Source organism: Bombus impatiens, unplaced genomic scaffold (genome assembly GCF_000188095.3).
Source record: "Bombus impatiens unplaced genomic scaffold, BIMP_2.2 scf_1568, whole genome shotgun sequence".
In the NCBI taxonomy this organism is placed as follows: domain Eukaryota; kingdom Metazoa; phylum Arthropoda; class Insecta; order Hymenoptera; family Apidae; genus Bombus; species Bombus impatiens.
In genome coordinates, this window is record NT_177987.1 from 606 (window position 1) to 10,948 (window position 10,343).

At 32.0% G+C, this 10,343-nt stretch overlaps 1 protein-coding gene across 1 annotated transcript; it reads left to right on the forward strand.

The window, feature by feature from the left end:
- Positions 1–6,866: 6,866 nt before the first annotated feature.
- Positions 6,867–9,567, forward strand: LOC100749101. The gene has a single exon (XM_033324187.1). The coding sequence runs from the start codon at positions 6,882–6,884 to the stop codon at positions 7,392–7,394; it is 513 nt and encodes a 170-aa protein (XP_033180078.1). The 5' UTR covers positions 6,867–6,881; the 3' UTR covers positions 7,395–9,567.
- The last annotated feature ends 776 nt before the right edge of the window (positions 9,568–10,343 follow it).

Consider the following 10,343-nt stretch of genomic DNA (forward strand, 5'->3'; position numbering starts at 1 on the left):
CTTACCATAAGTATACATAGTATGGAATGGAAACATGACGACATAATTACTAAAGATTTTCTGTGAGAATTGATTGTAGTATTCTAATCAATAAAAAAAGAAAAAAAAGAAAGGAAAAAGAACGAAGCTCAATATAGTTGACGAACTTTACTTTTTTGAAACAGTTTCCCAATTTTCGAATAAAGAGATCATCTGAATGTCATCGGATCAACAATAGAATTATTAAGGAACTTTCTTTAAAATCCTGACTATTATTCGTAATTCAGCGTTAAGAACAAAATATTTCCCAAACCGATAGAATAGCAATGAAATGAAAACAACCATCAAAGCAAAAAATTTTATACCAGATCATTAATTCAATTTCTGTAATCAATATGCTACAATCAAAGAAGTTCATAAATTTATTAACAACACCATTGCTCGTTTCGCAAATAATTTATGCTGTTCTGCTACATTCCTAAGCTTTGAGAAAATATTTTACAAAATATGACACAAAGGCTTATTGTTCAAAATCGTTACAAATTCTTCAAATAATTATTCTGCGAATAATGGTCAAAGCATTATGGTATATTAGAAACGAACATCGTGAAGAAAAGATCTTGAAATTGAACCAGGAAAGTAATTGTTAAAAGATATAAAGAGGCGTTAGTCCATCATCAAAATATCTTAGCAAATAATCTATATGGTCAACCCACTTAGCCAACCGAATAGGGAGATCTCCCTTTTGTGAAGAATATCGCTGCGTGCCCGGACGGGGAGATCTCCCTTTTTCACTTTAGCAACGCGTTTTCTTTTTTTTATCGTTATTATCAGTTATTGTTTACCTAGAATTGCTCCTAATTAATTGCGCCACTCTTTCTGCTTTTATAAAGTACAGTATATAATAAAATACACCAATTTAGTGGTGTTAAAATTATTTAAAAGTTACACTATCTATTATGACTAAATAAAGTTTTAACCGAACGATACCACGCTGTAAAAAAATATTAAAATGCATTATGAATTTTTAATTTCACGTTCAAGTGGTGTTATTTATTTTTAGTTATTTTTAATGCTTTTAATTTTACCTATATATTTTTATACGTTTAATACATACTTTTGTATAAATAATATGTGAAATCGTTAAATAAAAATATTACCCTAAAATATAATTAACCACTTAAATAATTTTTAGACTTCTTTGTTTTTAAGTAGTGAATATTAGTCCTCAATATTTGGAAAAATACGCGAAGGACAACGTATAGGTTGGCTTGGCCAAGCGCGGAGGAAACATAGCTCGGCGTGGCGCACGCGGTTGGCTAGTGTTAACCTGTCTTCTATAAATGCACTGAATAGTTTGGGCCATTGGAAAGATATCTATGGCATATATCTACATTTCCCTGTTGAACAAATACTATTACAACCATTTAGAAACACAATTTATCAAAGTATCCACACAAAATATCTCTAATATAGAAAATAGTACAGTGAAAAGAATACAAAAATATATCCATAAAAATGCAAAGAAAAATGAAAGGAACAGACTACAATAATGATAATAATAGAATTCATATCCTCCATATAAGAATAATATGGAAATCGCCAGAGCGTTTTTGAAGCTGCCGCGGGAGGTAACAGCATACAAACCAATAAGGGTAATGTGTAGCACAGGTGGTCACCTCTACCGGGATATAATAAGTGTTTTGACGGGACAAGCAACAACTACGAAAGCTGGACAACCAAGGCAACGCATGACGCAGACATACAAAATGAATAAAACTGTGTAGTGCTACTGCGAAGCCACACAATTAGAAATTGTAACCATAGAATATGGACACGAGCGACACAAAATGGTATATATAAGTACCCGCAACCACAAAACATCATCACGCAGCAAAGACTCATCAGGTAGAAAAAAGTCCTAATGAAAACAATAGATTCAATGCATATGAACTGCAAAAATTATGGGAAGAGGTTGCTAAAGACTCAAATATAGACGAAAACAACAACAATTTACAAAACCAAAGTTTCATAATTATAATATCAATATTAATACAATAAATAAATAAATAGATAAATAAATATATATATGTCGGGTTTACATTAGAATCAGGGTTAGGGGCGTGAAACGGATCTTCGTTTGGATTACACGTGTCGCTATGCAATAGAGAAGACTTCGACTAATGCAAATACGATTATCATAGAACTGGACAAGTGACCGTGGTAATTAGATACTCGAGAAACTAATGGCAATGATTTTAGGTTCAATAACGAATCCGCGGTTGACGGGATGATAGATGAACGTGCTCACAAAATCTAAGTCGGACGCGTAATATTCACGGGTCGTAAGAGGTTACTCTTTTCGTCGATGAGATCGCGAGAGAGAATGCCTTTCCCTTTCCGATGATGCCGCAGAGGAAAACTATTACGGGGTGTGTCTAAGGACGCGAGATCATCGGATTCGTCGAGAAAAGCCTTCGTTCGGAAAGTAAGGGAAATTGGCGTTGCTGCTAATTGGTCAGTCTCCATATCGGTGGTTAGAAAAAGATGCTAGTTGTCCTCGAGGGAAAGTTGCTAGTGGGAGACGCCGTTCGTTGAATAATAGGTCTCTCCTATTTTCCAGTAGCTGGGACAAAGACTGTTTGTTTGAAGGACTTTAGTCAACTAAATCCTAAGATTTATGACGGGCCCTCAGGCTAGCTGAACATGTACTGCGGAGACGCATCGACATCTGGCAATCATCTTGCTCGAAGAATAGGGTCTGCGAATAGAAGAATAGGGTGTGGTGAGCCACGGGACAGAAACCGTTTGGAATGTTTACTGTCGCGTGTCGCCACGAATATGTCTTTTAAGGAGAGCTATAGAATTACTCCATACCTTTGTTAGACAAAGCGTTCATCCCGTGACCGCGGCTACGTTCGGCGACTGGCTGTCGCCTCGAGCCCAAGCTCATTGTCACAACTCATGAACAATTACAATCGGATTGAATAACTACAATTGTTTAATTACAGCTATAGTAGACTCTAGATTACAATGTTGCGGGATTATCCAAAATTCCAAAGGCTCCGGTGTTCTTTCATCTCCGACATATATGTAGTATCGTTGAGCTGTGCTTAGCTCTGTAGAGGTCACTGCTGGGTACGACCGCTCTTTTCCTCATTTTTTGTACCGTGGAAGAAACCCGGTCGCCGGGATTCGAACCCGGGTCCCGAACACGTTCGTAACCTAAGGCGCTAACCACTGCTCTACCATTGTCCGACGCTAATTAGTGTCGAGTGGTGGTATTTGCTATCGAGTGCCATCACAAGCCCTTCTTTCCACGATACTACATATATATATATATATAATATATAATACGATACTATATATATATATATAATAATATATATATATAATATATATAATTAATAAATTAAATATATATTAATAAATTATATATATATAATATAATTAATATATATAACTAATATATATAATATATATAATATATATACTTACATATATATATATAATTGTGTTATATATATATATAAGTATATATATAATATATATAAATATAATCACACAAATAATATACTACGGACATCCATCTAACTAGCAACGCAAGATAACAACATAACCATAACAAACATCATTATTACAGAGAACACAACCCATAATTACATAGCAAACTAGAGACAATGAAATACTAAGTAACATAATTAAATGGGTAGGGATAGGTCCCTCTAATTACCAAAAGTAACATATGCATAATAAAACCACATAAATTATCGTAACAACACTTAATGACAACAATTACTGATCCATGCGGTTATCACAACAACTATGATACGGAACAAACAAAAAATATTATAACAGTGTAAATAAAGAGGAAACAAAAGTAAAACCAAATAGAAAGACTTGACAAGTAGGAAAGCTACAAAGAATTAAATGAAAGGAAGACACAAAACATATAATTTTATAGATATGAAAAACATTTCTACCAAAATCTTGACAATATGAAAATAAAGAGACACTTGATCAATAGTCAAACAGAATATAATTCCACTAACAATATTATCTGATCAATTTTCAATTTTTGTTAATATAAGAATTTACATAAAGTAGATGAATAAAAGAAATAATAATGAGTGTACAACTTTAAATTAAATTTTGAAGCCGGCTATTTGATCGAGCCTGGTAAGGTTAGTGTTAAAAATGATTAAAACTGCCTTGCAAGAATAGTATCATTTCGATAACGAAAACTTAAAAGAGCTATTTAAAACGATAAACACAATTTTCCATTTAGTTGTATATTAATTTATATTATTACACATACCTTCATAAAATAATACCTTAATTAATCCTTCGAGTAATAAGGTTAAGCAATTTTTTTCTAATTTCTTTGGTTTTTTCATTATTTATTATAATATAATATAATATGTAGTGATCAGTAATTTGCGTGGAAATTGCTTGTGATTCATGCAAGACCACATTCAATGGTACTTCAAGAATACTGAATGTGTATATAATTCTTCTGTGGAATTTACAGACAGGAAAATCGTGATACGTGTGTAATCTTCGAATAAACATTATTTACATGTGCTTTTGTTTATTAACTACTTTTCACTACTTTTCACTACTCAAAATTTTCATGGGACGGTTGCCAATATATCGCAATGGATTTCAATGCGTAAGTGTGTTTAATATTTAATCTATGATTTTTTTTACAAAACGTTGTGCAGGATGCGTTTCTGAATGTCATAGTCATGCTTCTCTACGATTGGTACTTGTTAAGCTGCTGCCCATGTGTCATTCGATTTGAGGATCATTGTGTACCTCGCTGCTCGAGCTGATCTACTTCCGTTCGTGTAAGAAGGTTTGCTTATGCACAGGCATATTTCGTTCGAGTTTTAATTATTGATAAATAAAAAACCGGAAACGTAATTTTTTTCTTCTTAATTTTTGTTTTATATTAATTTTAATGAATCACCCCTTAAATCTTTTTACACCTGTAGCAGGACACCTTGTATAATTCGGATTGGAACAAAACAGGAATGTAAATTATACCCAGATTAAAAAACAACTCAAAAGAGAATATAAATATAGACCCATACAAATGCTAAAATCAGAAAGCCTTTGCATTATATTAACAACCTTAACATACCCAGCAACGCATTTTCTTAACGATATTATGAAAGATAGCCCTATTAGCGCTATTTAGCCTTATCTTAATTTATGACTAGGGCGAGAACTTAGTAAGGATCTCCGTAGGGTGCTTGAGTTTGAAAGGTCGATAGCCGGTATATCGAAGTTTTAACCAGAAAAAACTTACAAAACACTGCAAACCGCATCCGAATTTATGCATAGCAGAATAACATTGGACCGAAAAGAAGGAGAGATAGGATATTAGACATATGAATACATATTATATATACACACCACTCGACTTAAGACGAGAAAAGTCAGAAAATACCTACATACTCACTATGAAATAGAAAAAAGATAAATGGGAAAAGGAAGCAATACACGATAAGCTCTACATCATGCAAGACAAAACGTAGATAAACAATTCTCCTGCAAATGGTTCATAATATTCGTCATAGCAACAGAAGACAGTGTCCTAGTCACAAAAAATTACAAAAAATGTATAATATAATTAAAGAAATCATAGTCATATACACGTGCATTTTTCCAGTAGAACAAGCAGACGCAATACGGCGGTAAAGATCGTACATGAAGAACTTGCAATATAATATCAATTAACACACACGCATACTATGCTATAAAAGGCATTTAAAAGTGTCAAAGATGACAGACTTATGCATATCTCTAGGCTAATTTCTTTCATTAACAAGACGCATAGCTGCGCCATAATGCTCAACGCAAGCGAGTGACTTTTTTCACCCGTTTTCGCAGTAGCATGTACTATTATTGAATAGTGAACAATGCACACGTAGTAACAAAATAACGCTCGTCGTCAGCAGATAATACGATAATTGTATGTCCACAATTATACTCCGCAACTATACTCCGCAACTATACTCCGCAACTATATTTAACGTAGAAAAGAATATAATTTTGCGGAAACGCTAAGTATAAAAAATCGATATTATTGCGTAAGAAAAAAGCACAAAAAATTAAGATTAACGGAAATAAACTGATTATTTTATAAATTATATAGAAAAATGATAGAATATAACCTGACAAGAAAATTTTATCTAAAAAAAAAAATTATTTGTTTCTAGCTTTCATAATCTAATGTAAATCTAATCCTCATTCTACGTATTCGCATAATTCAAACAAAATATTTTATAATTTCATTCACAAAACATAATATAAATATAATCAAATTTTGGGATACATTTTTAGTGTTGTGTCTTAAGAAATAAATAGAGGGCGGATGTTATGTGTTGCGTTATATCCTCTTAAAAAAATCTGTTGATTTATGTTTTCTATAAAAATAACTTCGGTCCTTTTACAGCCAACAAACTTATTCAATCTTTTTTATCCGAACAATTTTTTAGTGCTTGAAAGAGATACAAATCTTTGATATGGAATGCGGACATCCCATTTTATTTCTAATATTATTCTTTTTTTTATTTCACTATTAATATACGTCATCTTGCGTTATTACTAAAATAAAGTTGTTATATTTCATCTAAACTTTTACGACAAATAATAATATGCTAATTTCTTAACATGTAAAATAGTAAGAAAACAGCTCCTACAACTAGTCCTTTTGTATTGAACATATTAACTATACAGTAAAATTTATTTACTAAAATTAAAAACATTTAGTTACAGTAAAATGCAATGCAATGTTATGGAGAATTAGTTCTGTATTTCCTTCAACTAATTGGGTTAAAATGTAGAAATTTGGGAAAATCTAATATAATTAATTTAAGATATTTAAGGATTTGATGCAACTACATCATTTTTTCTTTCATTTTCATAGGCCAGCAGATATACCAGAAATTCTTTGGTTTGAAGAAGAAAATGAATTAATTCGTAGTTGTGGAGTACTTTCTTCGGCACTTGGACTTCGCAAAAGTTTTAGCACGAGCGACGTATCTCAACTGCCAAGTCCAGATATATTGGGGCCGAATGGGTTGCGATCAGCTGTATCTACTTTGGCCCTTAACACTGCCCAAAGAAATACTTTGCTTTTGGAACATGCACGACTTGATCATGCTTCGAGATCCTGCAGCACATGGGTTGCTGTTGGTGAACCAGTCGCTAATACATCGCAACTTCCTAGTCCTCATGGCGGAGCTATGCAAGAACAACAATGTCAGCAACAAACATCCAGTTCTCAATCAGCTCAACAACCTTCTACTGCATCACATCCATCCATACCTTTCACAGGAGCTGATTTTGTTAGGTCTGTGAATAAGAAGGTTCGCCAAAATTATATACGTCGAAGGTTGGTTTAAGAATTATTAATTATTATTCAATTTTATATTTTCTTCGTAAATATGCAGAATAAAAAAAGATAATATTGCTTATGAAACTGATTTGGCCTCTGGATAAATAGAGATCGGTCACAAAATAGATCACAAAATAGATTTTGACCTTGATACTCAAGGTATTTGTTTATTGTTCTGTATCCTACTTATTACAAGATTAAATCTCAGTTAGTTTCTCAGTTATTTTTAATTCTTGTTTTAGTTTAATATATTACATTCCTATCTTAGTTATTTCTAAATCATATCTTAATTAAATCTCAGCATATAGTACTGGAATTATATAGTGCAACTTAACCATTCTCTTGAAAGTTATATTAAAGTGTCATTAGCTGTTAGACTAAGTAGATACATAAGTAATTTTATCATTTCATTCTTCACCAACATACTTTGGTAATGGTATCAATTATGGAATTGATGCCATCTATTAGTATGGTATGTAAAAATTCACTTTGTGTTATTGATAAAATATATGCAAATTCAATAAAAAATAATGGAAAAGTAATGGAAGAATGGAATAATGGAAGACAATAAGTTTCAATCGATTAAAAATTTTGGAACTAGTCAAGAAAAATGTGATGGACTATAACAGTTAGTGCAGTTATGTTGTAAACATAGAGATTGTAACTGATTTTAACTTGTCAGTCTGTGCAGGTAAATAAACAAGGTCAATATTATTGTCAATGATCCCTACTCACAAATTTACAATTTCTGAATCGTGGGGGGAGGATTGAAAATTCTATTTGCCCAAATTAGCATTCTTTTGACTTAAATGGTTGCTATTGGAAAAGCCACTTTTATAAATGAATATAGCGATAAGCTGTATTATACAAAGCCATCATTAATGGATATGCACGTACGACAACGAAACGTTTGATGTTCAGCAGGAGACTGTGCTAAAAGTTTTTGACTGAAGTACTGATCGAGTCGCTAAAAATTATAATAACTTGAAATTTTTTCTAGGCATAATACTGTTCCGTTATTCATTAATTTTCTGTTGTTTCAATAATGGCACGAAGCAGTACGAGAACATTTCTATGTCAACTATAATCTGATCGGATCATATTAAATTTAATTTACTTTACTCTCCAAATATGAATAATAGGTTGATTAACCACTATTATATTTTATTATGGTATTATACATTCTTCACAGTAAATATCCAAATGGTTGTCTTTATTTACGTCATATGTGACATTGAAATGTAAACACAATAGAACCTCCATTAAACCGTTTCATGAAGAACCAAAACGCATTAGATAATCGAGACTTAAGTTATACGCGCACTAGCTACAATATGTCCGACAACAGTTTTGTAGTTTACGAAAAGAGTATTCATCTTGCGCGCATTTGCCGATGCGACTACAACTTGCCTTTTTCAAACCTTCTTGTTACTAGAAAAGAAAAAATTGAACTTTTGATTGATGTGAGCAAGAGTGAAAAAATTCGCGCGCAACAAATTGTCGCTAGTGCGTGTATAGCCTTAGAAAGAAAAATTAAAAATTTATATGCACGATAGGCATGTTATTTCATAAGAAATGCAGTTGCTTGTTTGTATATATACATAATATCTAACATATCACAATACATAACATACACATCTATTTATTATTCATATACATAGATAATTGTATCTACAGGTGTCTCATTTTAATCAATCCACACAATTATTTCTTAAAATATTCATTATTCGGAAAAAATGTTTAAAATTTACTTTATTTCAATGGGGACATCTTGTGATGATGACAAATCTTATTTAAATGGATGTGTTCCGAAATATCAAGGTGATCTTTGTTTTTTCTTAAATGGAATTATACATTCCTTTATACACCATTCAATGTATATTTTAATTCTGTTCAAAAAGTTATTAAGATACTTGGGTCAAAAAATGTTTAGTTTAAAAGACATTTTAGCTTTAATGTTGTAAAACTTATCATATAAATGATAAGAAACGAAAACGCAATACTTTTTTGTTTGTGTTTTCCTTATCTTACATATGATAATTTCTGCAACATTAAAGTTAAAATATCTTTTAAACTAATCATTATTCGATCCAAGAACTTTAATACTTTTTGCAGAATTAGAATGAGAATCAAATGACGCATAAAAAAACATATAGTGGCATTTTAAAAAATAAAGGTTATCTTAAATTTACAAGAACGCGTCCTCCTAGATAAGATTTACCCATCACAAAATGTCTCTGTCCAAACCAAGTAGATTTTATTTGGACCATTTTTTTCGAATATTGAATATTTTAAAAGATAATTGAGTGGGTAAACCACAATGAGATACTCTGTATATGGAAGCACCTTCTTCACGTCTAATTTTTAATGGTTTTCATTTAGCTTATTTTTCTGTTTATCTGTTTGTCTGTTTGGAATTTTGTTTTTTTCTTGTTTTTATTTGGTAAACTATTTACAATCAGTTCTCGTTGAAAATTTTAAATAACTCCATTTGGCATGGTTCAATAACTTGGTTTATAATAATTTATATTATGTTGATTCTAGTTGAATCTAATGCTTCCATTTAAAGGGTATTTTCTTCTTAGACTGCGGATCTAGTCCGTCGTGTCAAGTAGGTGGGTGATTGATGGGTTGTGGTGGTTGTTGACTCTTGTGTTATATCTGCTTCTGAACTTGTATATTTCTTCTTTGACTGTGGATATCATGAGGTCGCGGTGGATTGTTTCGTTGGAGACATATCAAGGTGCATCTATTAAGGATCTTAGTGTTTTTGATTGAAATCGTTGTAGGATTTCTATGTTGGAGTTACTCACTGTTCCCCGTAGTTGGATCCCATATGTCCAAACAGGTTTTAGTATGGCTTTATATAGCATTATTTTGCTCTGAGTGCTTAAGTTGGAGCGACGGCCAATGAGCTAGTAAGATTTTTTAAGTTTAGCCTTAAGTTGCTTCGATT

Excerpts from the sequence above, each read along its gene's own strand:
- LOC100749101 (XM_033324187.1), top strand. The coding sequence starts at position 6,882 with ATGCAACTACATCATTTTTTCTTTCATTTTCATAGGCCAGCAGATATA.